The sequence below is a fragment of the Podarcis erhardii genome (genome assembly GCF_964252035.2).
Source record: "Podarcis erhardii genome assembly, chromosome: 1".
Taxonomy (NCBI): Eukaryota; Metazoa; Chordata; class Lepidosauria; order Squamata; family Lacertidae; genus Podarcis; species Podarcis erhardii.
Genome location: NC_138497.1, coordinates 126,987,920 through 127,003,447, shown reverse-complemented (window position 1 = coordinate 127,003,447; position 15,528 = coordinate 126,987,920). Strand labels below are relative to the sequence as shown.

Sequence of the window (15,528 nt, the reverse complement as noted above, 5' to 3'; positions counted from 1 at the left end):
CTGATTCTTCAACTCTGCATCCTTTTTCTTTGACTGCTTCCATTCCTTTCCATAAGAAGTTCAACTTCCGTTGCCCACTTTTAGAGACTCAACCCCCATTTTTCTCTGCATTCTCTTGCTGCTATTTTTATTATGCTCCCTCGCCTTCCATCCTGAGTATTGTGCCCCTTTGATCTCTCCCCCCTCCAATCCCAACCAGCTCTTTCTCTCTTCCTCTTCAATTGCCACCCTTCCCCCTCTTTCCTTTGCATTTCCTTGACTGCTGGTCTGTAGGCAAGGCCACAGCTTCCTTAATCACTAATACAGAAGCTAGTTTTCCTGTAGGAATCCAATAAAAATATTGTTCTGTATAATCAAATATGCTAAAATTATACCTGCAGAGTATATAAACATTTGAAGATTGTCTGACTTAAACCAGCCAAAGCTTAACAATTTGGATTGATTTCAGAGTCTTCCTTTCTCGATGAAATGAATTGAACTTTGAAATGATTGACTTGACCTGGCTGTGTACACAATAATGTTTACTCCAGCTCAAGCTATCAGTTCAAAAGCACATCAAAGTGCAAGTAGATAAATAGGTACTGCTCTGGCGGGAAGGTAAACGGCGTTTCTGTGCGCTGCTCTGGTTTGCCAGAAGCGGCTTAGTCACTCCTAACAATTACAATTAATGATTACAAAACTATAATCAGTAATCCAGGCTATGTGGGAATAGAGGAAGCTGCTTTATACTCAGTCAGACCATTTGTCCATCTACTCCAGTATTGTCTACACAGACTGGCAGCAGCAACTTTCCAGGGTTTCAGGTAGGGGACATTGCCTGGAGTTTCCAGGCATTGAACCTGAGACCTTTTGCCTCCAAAACACCTGCTCTGCCCCTGAGTTGAGGCCCTTCCCCTGAAGGAGGGTCTCCACCCCCATTGTTCAACCCGGACACTGAGGTCCAGCTCTGAGGGCCTTCTGGCAGTTCCCTCCCTGCGAGAAGCAAGGTTACAGGGAACCAGGCAGAGGGCCTTCTCAGTGGTGGTGCCCGCCCCTGTGGAACATCCTCCCACCAGATATCAAGGAAATAAAGAACTATCTGACTTTTAGAAGACATCTGAAGGCAGCCCTGTTTAGGGAAGTTTTTAATGTCTGATGTTTTATCATGTTTTTAATATTCTGTTGGGAGCTGCCCGGAGTGGTTGAGGAAACCCAGATAGATGGGTTGGGTATAAGTAATATATTATTATTATTATATGTAGGAACCCCCATACAAAATGCACATCAGTGTGTAGGTATTTCCATTAACACTTTACTAACCCTGCCTCTCCTCTCTCTTTGACATGCTGCTAGAGAGTGAACCACCAAAGGGTAAGCTGAATTGTGAAGTATGCAAATTTCCACAAGGACCTTCCTGTGTTTCTTGTCTTTTGGGAGTCAACTCAGCTTCACTCAAGCCAGGCCCGGAAGGGGTGCTTGGAGCTAGAATCTTTAAATATGGTGGACTGGACTGTCTAAATTAAATGCATGGTGACCTTGCTGAGGAAAACGTTGCTTTGCGTATATTGATGGAAGCGACACGATCTTGGTCACAGCAATTCGGAAAGTGTGCTGCTCTTTGTCTTAAGCCCATTTCTGTGTTCAAATAGAAGTGCTGAAACTGCTTTTGTGAAAAGGGTCTGGCTTAGAGGTGGAGAACTTGTGGTCCTCCAAATGCTTTTTTTGGTACTATTTTCTTTTTTTTTTAATTATGTTTTATTAATTTTCCATACATTCATACCACATTACAATTTCTATTAAACTTTTCGCTTTTTGACTTCCTTCGGCTTCTCTGCCAATCATCCAAATTCTAATTTCTTTAAATACACATTTCCAAATTTTGGTATTGCCTTTATACCTACCCCCCACTTCTATTTTGCTTTTTTACAATATTTATTATGCTGTTACAGAGCTTCTCTAAATGCCACTAACGTTATTCCGTTATCACTTATACATTCCCAGTATTCAGCTAATTTTCCCCAGTCCTCGATGAACTTTTGATCTCGTAGATATCTAATCTTCCCAGTCAGTTTATCAAGTTCTGCATAGTCCATCAGCTTCATTCTCCATTCCTCCAACGTTGGTATTTGTTCTTGTTTCCATTTCTGGGCCAGTAATATTCTTGCTGCTGTTACTGCATATTGGAAAAGTTTGTGGTCCTTTTTATTTATTTCATTACCAACAATTCCTAAGAGAAAAGCCTCTGGTTTCTTAACAAATGTATATTTCAACATTTTTTTCAACTCATTATATATCAACTCCCAGAAGCTTTTCACTTTCTTACATTCCCACCACATATGATAAAATGTACCATCTTTTTCTTTACATTTCCAACACTTCTTACATGTTTTGTACATTTTTGCAAGTTTTACTGCTGTAATATACCATCTATATATCATTTTCATAACATTTTCCTTTAATGCAGTACATGCAGTAAATTTAATACTTTCATTCCATAGTTTTATCCAATCATTAAATTGTATATTATGACCAATCTGGCCCATTTTATCATGACTTTTTTGGTACTATTTTCATTAATATTTCATTAAGAGAATTTCATTTATAAAAAGATAAGGGTGGGGGAGAAAGAGGGAAAAGAATGAGAGAGAATGAAAAAAGAAAGACAAAATGCTGTTACATTTCCGTGCATTATTATACAGATCTATGTATTCTTTTCAGAGGGACGCTGGTGGCGCTGTGGGTTAAACCACAGAGCCTAGGACTTGCCAATCAGAAGGTCGGCAGTTTGAATCCACACGACGGGGTGAGCTCCCGTTGCTTGGTCCCAGCTCCTGCCAACCTAGCAGTTCGAAAGCACCTCAAAGTGCAAGTAGATAAATAGGTACCACTCTGGCGGGAAGGTAAACGCCGTTTCCGTGTGCTGCTCTGGTTTGCCAGAAGCGGCTTAGTCATGCTGGCCACATGACCCGGAAGCTGTACACCGGCTCCTTCAGCCAATAAAGCGAGATGAGTGCCGCAACCCCAGAGTCGGTCACGACTGGACCTAATAGTCAGGGGTCCCTTTACCTTTACCTTATGTATTCTTTTTATCCTAATACTCATATAATTGTCAGTAACCTAACCCATTTTGTGTAAACTCATTCCAAATACCATTGTATTAATCCAAAGAAAGACTGCGTCTATAAACTGTCCATTCATATGTTCCCAGTGTTGTCAAGCCATTGTTAAAGGGGAATCGTATCTCTATTTTCCCCATTCATCAGTATCAGTCTCTTGGTCACCATTAGTGCATGTAGAATCCATTTTCGCTGTCCTATTGTCAGTTTCCATACAATGGGTATATAGTTCAAGAGCACATTCACCTCTGAAAATCTTAAAAATTTCCCCAGGTGTCTTGTTTATAGAGTCCAGCACTTTCTCCTAAAACTTAATAAGTGTGGGACACAGTAAAAGCATATGTTTCGAAGAAGCATTATCCATATTACATCTCCAACAAAGAGCTACATTAGGTAGTCTTTTCTTATACAAATGTAAGGGAGTCCAATATATTCTAAGTTGTATTTTCTGTTGTAGAAGTCTTAGTTTAAGATCTATTGATACATCAAATACAAAAGCCAAATGTGGTCCTCCAAACATTATTGAACTACGGTTCACAGCAGCCGTAGCCAAAGTAGACAGTAACCAGGGATGATGAGAATTGTAGCCATTTAACACAATATAAGTAAAGATAAAATAAAGGGACGCAGGTGGCGCTGTGGGTTAAACCAAAGAGCCTAGGGCTTGCCAATCAGAAGGTCAGCGGTTCGAATCCCTGCGACGGGGTGAGCTCCCATTGCTCGATCCCTCTCCTGCCAACCTAGCAGTTCGAAAGCACGTCAAAGTGCAAGTAGATAAATAGGTACCACTCTGGCAGGAAGGTAAACAGTGTTTCCGTGTGCTGCTCTGGTTCGCCAGAAACGGCTTAGTCACCACATGACCCGGAAGCTGTACGCCGGCTCCCTTGGCCAATAAAGCGAGATGAGCGCCGCAACCCCAGAGTCGGCCACGACTGGACCTAATGGTCAGGGGTCCCTTTACCTTTACCTTTAAGTAAAGATCAGTACAATCCAGGATAGAATTAAGTGCGTTAAATCACATTGTATTCTGCGTACTGTGGTGTTCTAGTTAATTCTACAGGCTTTGTGATAATTCTGTGGGCAGAACTCCAGATGCTTGATGGAATGACATGTAACATTGGCTTCCTTAGCAAATTCCAAATTTATGAACTGGGTGACATCCAACTAAAGTTGAAAATGAAAAATGATAATAAAAATAATAGCAGCTGTGACTCAGGGGATAGCATATGGCTAAGCTGAGCACACACCCAGGCAGTTCTGAGAATGTCCCTTTCTCAGAAGCTGCTCTCCACAGAATTCCCAAATTGCTGTTTCCTGGACCCTGAGTTCAAGACAGAGTGCTGAATTCATCTAGCCCAGAACGCTAGCAGAAGGCAGTTCAAGGACTCCTGCTAGCACAACTGCCCCCCCTAGGCTTGTGCAATAATCTGCAGTGGTACCTTGGGTTACAGACGCTTCAGGTTACAGACTCCGTTAACCCAGAAATAGTACCTCGGGTTAAGAACTTTGCTTCAGGTAAGGTAAAGGTAAAGGTACCCCTGCCCGTACGGGCCAGTCTTGACAGACTCTAGGGTTGTGCACTCATCTCACTCTATAGGCCGGGGGCCAGCGCTCTCCGCAGACACCTCTGGATCACGTGGCCAGCGTGACAAGCTGCATCTGGCGAGCCAGCGCAGCACACGGAACGCCGTTTACCTTCCCGCTGGTAAGCGGTCCCTATTTATCTACTTGCACCCGGGGGTGCTTTCAAACTGCTAGGTTGGCAGGCGCTGGGACCAAACGACGGGAGCGCACCCCGCCGCGGGGATTCGAACCGCCGACCATGCGATTGGCAAGTCCTAGGCGCTGAGGTTTTACCCACAGCGCCGCCCACGTCCCCCTTTGCTTCAGGATGAGAACAGAAATAGGGCAGCGGCAGCGGGAGACCCCGTTAGCTAAAGTGGTACCTCAAGTTAAGAACAGTTTCAGGTTAAGAACGGACCTCCAGAACAAATTAAGTTCTTAACCCGAGGATACCACTGTATCCATATATCGCCCAGACTGGTATTAGGGGCAGACCGCCATGACGGCTCCTGAGTCCTTCTGCTACCAGCGCTCAGCACGCTGAGGGAAAAACAAACTGCAGCCAGGCGCTGGAGGCAGAGGGACTTGGGAGCAGTGTCAGTTTCACCAGCAATGTACCCCTGAGTGAAACCGCCAGCTTGTTCCTCCCTCTGCTTCAACAAGCCTCATGTCCCTCTGGCTGGAGCACGCTGAAGGAACATGGGGCTTCCTCAGCTGGGGGGCAAGAAGGCTCGAAGAAGCACTCCTGCCCCCCAGCTGAGCCTTGCCACTCTCCCTTGCCTTCCGCCACCCTGGGATGGGTGAGGGGAGGTGCCAATGGGCTGCTTCTTCATCCAGGGAGGGAGAGGCTTGCTCCCGTCCCTGCCCGTGCCAAGGCAGCAGATGAGGCAGGCCTACAAACAGAGGGTTGGCACCGCTGCCTCTTCCGCCGCTGCTTGGACACAGGCTCTTTTCTGACATTGTGATGTACAGTGGTACCTCAGGGTGCGAATGGGATCCGTTCCAGAGCCCCGTTCGCATCCTGAATGGAACGTAAGACTCGACGGCGCGTCTGCGTGTGCGCGGACTGCGTTTTGCCGCTTCCGCGCATGCGCATGATGTCATTTTGAGCATCTGCGCATGCACAAGCGGCAAAACTTTTGGGTTACTTCCAGGTTGCCACGGAGCGCAACCCGAAAGCGCTCAACCTGAAGCACATTCAACTCAAGGTATGACTGTACCACCACATCGCAGTATTTAGCGGGCAGTATATTACGACGTTGGCAAATAGTTATCACCCAGCCCTACCCCCCATGCCTGCCCGAAACTTACTCTGGAGGGTCAGGAGAGACCCCAGGACAGTGCACAGGGCAAAGGGGGGGCGTGTTCCATCTGGCAAAAATGCTTGCACTGCTGGGACCATCAGAAGAACGTGGCATCAAGTTTCCCCTTACAGTCTGGAAATTTCATGTTATCTTTTTCCACAGGCAAAATATTTTCAGGGCATGAACATGCTGTCTGCCAAAGTTTAAAAAGCTGTTGAAATCCTCCCCCTCCCCTTCATGTGCAGCCCTTTGAGACAAAATTCAGCTTGTATCTAGGTGGTCGGTAGATATACCACTGGGGAATGCAGCCAGTTTTCGATACGATACAATATCTTTATTGTCATTGTCCCATACAGAACAATGAAATTGAAAAATCTACATAAGACATTTAAAAACCCCTAAAAACTCTGAAACCCCATTTTAAAATACAATATACTATAGAAACTCCTTATGCTGCGTTTAAAACCAGAATTGCATTTAGGTAGAAACTGTTTCTCAGACGGCTAGTCCTGGCCTTTATAACCCTTCTTCCAGAAGGCAGAAGCTGAAAGAGATCATTTCCAGGCTGTGTACTATCCTGCACTATCTCTGCAGCTTTCTTATGGCACCTGGCAGCATAGATTTGATCTAAGGTGGGAAGAGTGCACCCAATTATTCTCTCTCCAGTCTTTACAACCCTGGACAGCATTGTTTTTTCCCTGGCCGTGCAGCTCCCAAACCACACACACAGACCATAAGTTAATACACGCTCCACAGTACAATGGTAAAATGCCATCAACAGGTTTTTCTGGAGGATTCTCAGAAAATATAACCTCTGCCGTGCTCTCTTCACCAGGTCTTTGCTGTTTTCTCCCCAGGTTAGGTCATCTCTCAACTCCATTCCCAGAAATCGAAACACCGAGACCTGTTCCACGCACTTCCCCTCAATAATAAGTGGCTGAATATTTAATTTACATTTCCTAAAGTCCACAATAATCTCTTTTGTTTTCTTTAAATTAAGGAGTAAGTTTCCTCTTTTTTTAAAAAAAGAAAAAATAAGAAAGCTAGCTAACCGTAGCCATTGCGTCAGTAAGTTTCTGCTTAGATTAGTAAGAAGAAGAGTTTCAGCGGTGGGCAAGGCCGGTCAGGGAGCCTCATCTCCTTACTTGACATCTGGCAGGAAAAATATCTTATCCCTGGAGAAAACTAAGGCGTGAAGGAGACAGCTGGTTTGGAACAAAAGGGAGATTAAAAGCAGCTTTAAAACAACAACATAACCTTGCATGTCAAAATTGGTAATGATAGCACTGTCCAATGTGACTAAAATGAGATGGGCTGTTCTCTTGTGTGTGGACTGTGGAGGCCAGGGGTTGGGGAACTCTGCAGCCTCCAGATGTTGCTAAAATGCAACGCCCATCAGCACCAACAAGCATGGCCAACAGCCAGGGGTTATGGGAGCTATAGTTCAACAACATCTGGAGGACCAGAGGTTCCCCACAACTGGAATAGACTGATAATGTGGGTGGGCGTGAGAGGTGCCACAAACTCATCCTAAGTTAGTCTCTCACATTTCAGTGAATAATAATAATAATAATAATAATAATAATAATAATTTATTATCTATACCCCGCCCATCTGGCTGGGCTTCCCCAGCCACTCTGGGCGGCTTCCCAAAAAATATTAAAATACTGTAATACATCAAGCATTAAAAGCTTCCCTAAAGCCTTCAGATGTCTTCTAAAAGTCTGTTAGTTGTTGTTCTCTTTGACATCTGGTGGGAGGGCGTTCCACAGGGAGGGTGCCACTACCGAGAAGGTCCTCCGCCTGGTTCCCTGTAACCGCCAGAGGGAACCGCCAGAAGGCCCTTGGCACTGGACCTCAGTGTCCGGGCTGAACAATGGGGGTGGAGACGCTCCTTCAGATATACTGGACCGAGGCCGTTTAGGGCTTTCAAGGTCAGGACCAACGCTTTGAATTGTGCTCAGAAACGTACTGGGAGCCAATGTAGGTCTTTGAAGACCGGTGTTATATGGTCTTGGTGGCCGCCTCCAGTCCCCAGTCTAGCTGCCGCATTCTGGATTAGTTGTAGTTTCCGAGTCACCTTCAAAGGTAGCCCCACGTAGAGTGCATTGCAGTAGTCCAAGCGGGAGATAACCAGAGCATGCACCACTCTGGCGAGACAGTCTGCGGGCAGGAAGAGTCTCAGCCTACGTACCAAATGGAGCTGGTAAACAGCTGCCCTGGACACAGATTTGACCTGTGCCTCCATGGACAGCTGTGAGTCCAAAATGACTCCCAGGCTGCGCACCTGGTCCTTCACCTGGTGGAAAGGTGGGGAAACCAGTTGCCAGAACGATTTAGCATCATTCTTTAAGGAAGCGTTTAATAGTAAGGACCAGGAAATATATTCAAACGGCCTTTTCTTCGTTGCTGACAGTGCTTTATATTCTCTTTTAAATTCCAGATAGGCTGGAGGTAAGACCCACTTTCCTATACTCTCTGCAAGAGTCCCTAAGATCTTTTTTCTTTCCACGACAGTCATGGTCGAACCGGTCACGCCCTGTGGAATTAATGGTTTTATCACCGGAATTTATGTTAGTTGAGACCACATCCTTTAGGAGTTCAGTAAGATTATCATGTGCCTCAATAGAAGCTTCTACAGATTGACCATTTATAATTTTTGATCTTAAATAAATTGCCGGTTCCGAATTGAGTCTTGTGTTAACTGCAGTAGACTACAGTGGTACCTCAGGTTACATACATTTCAGGTTACAGACGCTTCAGGTTACAGACTCCGCTAACCCAGAAATAGTACCTCGGGTTAAGAACTTTGCTTCAGGATGAGAACAGAAATCGTGCTCCGGCGGCGCAATGGCAGCGGGATGCCCCATTAGCTAAAGTGGTGCTTCAGGTTAAGAACAGTCCTCCAGAACAAATTAAGTACTTAACCAGAGGTACCATTTGTACTTCAGAGACTGTTTTATTCTTCGCTTCGTAGGGACGTCTGCCTCACGGTTTGGCATCTGTAATGAATTAACTAATAAGCAAACGTTCTAAAAGCAGCTTCTTTCATTTTTCAGCGAGGGGAATTTGGCCACAAAGCAAGTTGTTTTCCTCCAGAGGCCTGTTATGTGGAGCCCAGCTGCTCAGACGCCTGAGGTAAGAACGATGATCTGAGTAGGTATGAGCGAACAGAAAGATTCAGGTGTGGCGCAACGGCTGTTAAAATTAGCCTGTGTTGTTTGCATGCGTCCGCTGTGCTTCATGACTGAGCAAGAGGAGTTTAAAGCCTCAGCCAGAGTTGTTGGCTCAGAGGACTTTGCCCAACTTTTCTCCTGTTCTCTTCTTTAAACCTGCTCCTTCACAAATAGGCTAAGATAACACTGTGAAGACTTAGAAAATAATAATAATAATAATACAACAACAACCACTAGCTTCCCCCCTCCCCTTAGATTCTTTGTTGAATTTTCTGCAAAACCATTTGGCATTCCACTGCAATCCAGGGCAAGCATACAAATTATGCCTGGGGCTGTGTCTGGGAAAGAAAGAACTTCATTATAACCCCAGCAGCAGCAACAGAGGTTTCCTCCCCCCCCCCTCCACAATAAGGAGCACATTGTGTGGGGTTACGCAATGACTAGGATGAGCTCTGCGACAGACTATTATCCGTTTCCTCACGGGTTGGAAAAAAAAGACGTTAAAAGGGCTCAGAATAGTTTGTGCAGTTGCTGACCTCAGATGATCCGTCGTCCAGCTGGGTCATTTCCCTGCGAGGAGTATCTGTGCAAAAACCACACTGGCTATTTTGCTGCTGCCTGAGCAGGGTGTGGTGGCAGAGGCCCCACGGCTCGCAGTTGCCCTCTCTCCATAGTCACCGTGGCCCGATCACTGGGTTATTATTAACATTTTCTTTTTCTTCTTTTTTAATATTTTTTTTATTAGATTTTCCACAATGATAACACAAACCACAAAGCAGAATGATACACAAAAACAGAAGGAAAAAAATAGAACAATAAACAGATAAACAGATAAACAATAACAACAAACTTAATTCTTCACAAATCCAACCTTTTAAACATCTTGGTTGACTTCCTCAAATCCCTCCCTACTGAGTTTCCTTGTAATTAAAAGTAACAGCTTTCCAATATCATTATTAAATAAACAATTTCCAATTATAGTCCATCTTAGTCACTTTTCTTAACATTCTAAATCCCGTTTATTTAATTATAACTTAGTTTAATCCTAGGCCTATTTCAAAACAAAACAAATTCCTTCCAGTAGCACCTTAAAGACCAACTAAGTCAGTTCTTGGTATGAGCTTTCGTGTGCATGCACACTTCTTCAGATACATGTGTATCTGAAGAAGTGTGCATGCACACGAAAGCTCATACCAAGAACTGACTTAGTTGGTCTTTAAGGTGCTACTGGAAGGAATTTGTTTTGTTTTGACTATGGCAGACCAACACGGCTACCTATCTGTACCTAGGCCTATTTGTTTCTTTCAAATAATTTCTAATTTTTTATATTACAATATTTATTCAAATAGTCCTTAAATTTCCTCCAGTCCTCTTGAAACTCCTCTTCTTTCTGGTCACGGATTCTTCCAGTCAGGTCAGCTAGCTTCGAAAATGTTAATTTATTAACATTTTTAATGTTAAATTATTAACATTTTCCTTAACAGGGCATCCCTACAAGCTACCGTTATGGATACCTTAAATGCAACCTCTGGCAGTGAGGTTCATGTATTCCCAAACGTAAGGCTCCAGCTGTTTTTGGACTACAACTTCCATCATCCCTAGCTAGGACTTGTAATCCAAAAACAGCTGGCGACTACTGCGACCCGTGTTTTGTCAGCCCAAAAATGGAAAATGAGTGAGGTCCCAACTAAAGAAGAATGGCAGCTTAAACTGGTGGGATATGCACAGCTTGCGGACCTAACACAGAATAAGAGGACTTACATTTAAAGAAGATTGGAAAATGTTTATTGAATATATGGGGGGGGGAATTGTGCACACTTGAAAACGTTGGCAGCGTTAAGATAAATTCAACCGTGTATACAAGTTTTGATGGATGTAATAATGGGACACTGAATGGTCTTGTTTACGTAAAATACGCAGGGATTAATGATATGCAAAATGAACCATGGAAAGTGAAGAAGGGAAGTCATTGATATTTTAAGGTTGTTTAAATGAATATTCCAAATTGTAAAACAGAAAATTTAATAAAAATATATAAACCGCTGACGGCCCATGTTTAGGAAACCCTGTTCTAAACTAAAAAGTCCCAAACACGGTGACATTTCTTCGTAGGGGAGTTTCCCCTCATTTGTGTTGCCCTTTTCTAAACCTTCCCCAATTCTTTGATATCCTTTTTAAGGAGAGGGAACCAGAACCGTGCAGAGTCACACCATAGCTTTGTATGACAGCATTATGATATCAGCAGTTTTTTATTCCTTTCCTAACCATCCCCAGCATGAAATGTACCTGTTGCTACAGCTGCTGCACACCGTCTCTGATCAAAGCAATCAGAGATGGCTGCACATTATTCCTGCCCTGGCATCAGAAACATGCAAGCAGCAACTGTCTAGTGCACCCACTTCTCAGTCCATGCATGCACAAAAGCCTGTTTCCATGCGTTGCTCTCACTGATTCAGGGTGAATGGCATGCGCAATAGAAAACATCTCCTGTTCCTCAGTTTGTTCAAGGCAGTGGCGTAGCGTGGGTTGTCAGCACCCGGGGCAAGGCAAGTAATTTGCGCCCCCTAACCTGTGGATTTGCGCCCCCTAGCCCGTGGATTTGCGCCCCCTAACCCTAACCCCCAGATGTTGCGCCCAGTGCGGCCGGCCCCCCCTGCACCCCCCATGCTACACCACTGGTTCAAGGCAAATTCTGGATGGGCCCAGAAAAAGTTAGGAACACTTACACTGCAATCCTGTACTCACAAGTACTAATTAATTCAGTGGGGCTTACTCCCAGTATATAGGACTGCAGCCTTAGGTCCTATTGAAATCAGTGGGATTTTAGTCATCATGACTTTTTTTAATTCCTGTCAATGATATCAACCAAGTTGTGTTGGATCTAAGTTAGCATAAACTTTTCTTTTAACATTAATTTTTTAAAAAATTTTAAACTGACATTCAAGAAAAACTGTCCTTTTAAGGAGCTCCAGAAAGGCTCTTTCGTTAACATTATCCATTATCTTCTAAGCTATTAAACCTAGAGTGCAATGCAAGTTTACTCAGAAGTTAAGTCCCCGTGGGGTTTGCTCCCAGGTCAGTGTGCTAATACAATTGTGTTACAACTTTCTGTGCATAATGTTCTCAGAGACTTAAGATTAAAATGTGAGGCATCAAGCACAAACCGCCCCCTACAATTAAGAAATTTATTATTCCTACTTTTATTTTATTTTTTAAAAAATAAACTAAAACAATATAGCTAGATTACAGTAATGTAACATTTATTTAAAATTATCTCCAGTGAATTGGCAGCCCTCTCTCTCCCTGTTTCCTTCCTTCACTGCTTTTTTATAATGAGGAAAACAGAAGAAGGAAAGAAATGTGATTGGGGGAGCAGCTCTGTTTAAAAACCTCCGCTCTGGCTAAACTGCTACTGCATTACATGCCAAAGTAATATTAAGTTCTGAGAGATTTCCTTCCAGAGATGTAATAAGCTAAGCAGCACAGGCAGCATTTAAGAACTCCCATAGCTTTTACGTACTTTAATGTGCCCTGTTTTTGCATAGCAGGGATATCAACTGGCCGCCCCATTCTGGCAAATACCTCCCACATGCTAGTCCAGGAGCCGGAGGTTTTCAGTTACAACGAAATCAAAGAGAGGGTACAGAATGGCAACCATATGCCTCAGTACCTCAAAGGCTGCAAAGGTCAAACAACTGCTGGTCTCCACCCCCAGGGCTATTTGACACAGAATATTTAAACCGAAGGGCAGAGACAGACGGCCCTCCACTTCTGTGCTTCAAAGATTCACCCGTCCCTTTTGATTCAGATCCTTTAGAAACATTTTTCAAATCGCAGTCCCCTATAGCTAGCAGCTGCCATTACGTTGCTAAAGTTGCCCGTGTTGCAGCGCCTTGCAAATGATGCTGTTTAATAAACCATAGGCGCTTTGATGAGACAAAGAGATGACTCCAAGCTTACAGGGCTACCCTGACCATGTCTACTCAGAAGTAAATCCCACTGAATCCAAGGAAACTTATTCGCAAGTAAATGGGCTTGAGGATTGCAGGCTTTGTGAATAGGCCCATCGAAATCAATGGGACTCGTCGGTTTCGATGGGTCTTCTCCTGGTGTTTTTAGACTTTGTAGATGACATGGAGTTCAGGGGGATAGGGGATGAGGACAAATCTTATTCCTAGAATTTCCCACCCAGAGCTAAACAGAGGCTAGATAAAGGTAAAGGGACCCCTGACCATTAGGTCTAGTCGTGGCCGATTCTGGGGTTGCGGTGCTCATCTCGCTTTATTGGCCGAGGGAGCTGGCGTACAGCTTCCGGGTCGTGTAGCCAGCATGACTAAGCCGCTTCTGGCGAACCAGAGCAGCGCATGGAAACACCGTTTACCTTCCTGCCGGAGCGGTACCTATTTATCTACTTGCACTGGTGTGTTTTCGAACTGCTAGGTTGGCAGGAGCAGGGACCGAGCAACGGGAGCTCACCCTGTCACAGGGATTCGAACCGCTGACCTTCTGATCGGCAAGTTCTAGGCTCTGTGGTTTAACCCACAGCGCCACCCGCGTCCCTAAACAGAGGCTACAGGAAAACAATTTTCTAGTGGGAAGCGCAATGCTCTAATCACACATGCTGTGCTCCTGAGTCTCCAATACCTGTTCAAGTATTGGCTATGAAGTACTGATTTAGATTCATAACGCAGACTCAAGTTGTATCTCTGAGAGCTTACTTTTATCTTCTGCTTGGTTAAGAATGTCTTTGGAGAATTATTCTAAGTAACCCTCTAGGTCAAAATCGCGGCATCTCCAGCATCACAAAAATATACTTTTGAGCCCCAGCCTGTTATGCAGACAGGACCAAATTAAGGATTCTTTATCCAAAAGCTTCAATGGATGTTGGGAGTGTGAGATTCTTTGCCTGTTGCATTAATTTTTGGTCCCTGTTACAATGTAAGAGTATGGTGCAAAGTTATTACTTGGCAGGGTCCCCCCGTAGCTCACTTGCACAGCATCTAAAGGCTTTTCAAACTCCTGGGAACTTGGCTTTACCCAGCATTGGCCACACATAATTATGAAGACAGGGATGGGGAACTGCATGCCAGAATTGGAGCTAACTTTCGCTTCAGACAATAGATGTCAAAGTTTCTATCACTGCACAGGAAACCAGTGCGTGGGACCAGACTGTAAATTCTGCAAATATTCAGCCATTTCATTCTCGATTCTTTTGTTCCTAGATCCAAGTGCACATTCTTTCAGCTCCCTTCCTCTGTGAACTCTTAATTCAAATATTCTTTTTTTTTTTCCATTTCAGAAGAAATCCACCAAGCAACTTAGAGAAGAAAAGGGAAAGGCTCCCAGCAGAAGTGTTGGATTAGACACAGCTACTTCCCAGCCTGCACAAAATACACAAGCTACGGATGAGTTTCATCTATCGCCTTCTGCAGAGTGTTGGCCCAAGGACAGAGCAGTCCACTTTGAAAGCTTTGCCGGATTCAGCAGCAGTGATGGCATCCTAAGGGAACTAGATGATGGGCAGTTTGACCAAGAAGATGGAGTCACTCAGGTCACTTGCATGTGACCAGAAAATGGATTAGATGGACCTGTACATATATTTTTTTAAAATGTAAAAATAGAAATTGCTTTTTATATGTCTCAGTATAATTTTCTCCCTTTGTCTTATACAAACATGTGCACATTATACTTCCCCTCAACTCCGTAAATATGCTCATAAAAAAGGTAAAGGTAAATAGCACAACTCTTACTTGTTTAGTGTTGGCGGAAGTGTTAACTTTTGAGTGAGGTCTGTTTTACTAGGATTTTGAATTTCTAGAACAGCACTATATGACATCTCAGCAGTCTTTCTGTCAATTGGAAGCAACTGCAGATAGGGTGTTGCCTTCTGCAAAACATAACACTTTTTACAAAGTGCTTGAAATGTAATACAGCAGCATTTCTCTTAATATACTGTTTTAAATATCATAAGGTTTAACACCAAATTAAAACTGTACATAGAGAACCGTGTGCCATTTTTAGGTTTCAGGTTTAAACTTTCCTCGTGTTAAAAGAGTGCAAACTCAAACACTATAATAAAAAATTGGTACTAAAAACAAATCACTAATAGTGTGCAGTCATAAGTGTTATTAGGTGGCTATTTGTGAATGACTGGAAATCATGACCTACAGAAGAGAGATAAACGGGTTTAAACCCAGTGCCTTGATTTACTTTTCGTTGTAGAGGCCTTATGAATATATGATGCTGCATTGTACAAAGGTTCAAAATACATGTGAGATTAAAAGTTCCTGTGCAGGCTTTTAAAAACACAAATTGCATCAGCAGGAGTGATAATTAACTGGATCAGAGCAGTCAAGGGGTGGGAACATTGCTCTTCTGAAGCTGATTATT

The 15,528-nt window shown here is 43.7% G+C and overlaps 1 protein-coding gene across 2 annotated transcripts in view; it reads left to right on the top strand.

Moving 5' to 3' along the window:
* Positions 1-15,237, top strand: part of RFTN2 (raftlin family member 2) — a 47,807-nt gene extending 32,570 nt beyond the window's left edge. Inside the window, exons 8-9 of one of the 2 annotated variants that reach the window (XM_081837899.1) lie at positions 9,022-9,100; positions 14,441-15,237. In XM_081837899.1, the coding sequence (XP_081694025.1) occupies positions 9,022-9,100; positions 14,441-14,704 (343 nt within the window). In that variant the 3' untranslated portion in view covers positions 14,705-15,237. Of the gene's footprint in view, positions 1-9,021; positions 9,101-14,437 lie in introns of both variants that reach the window. The other variant, XM_081837898.1, reaches the window with a different exon arrangement.
* The last annotated feature ends 291 nt before the right edge of the window (positions 15,238-15,528 follow it).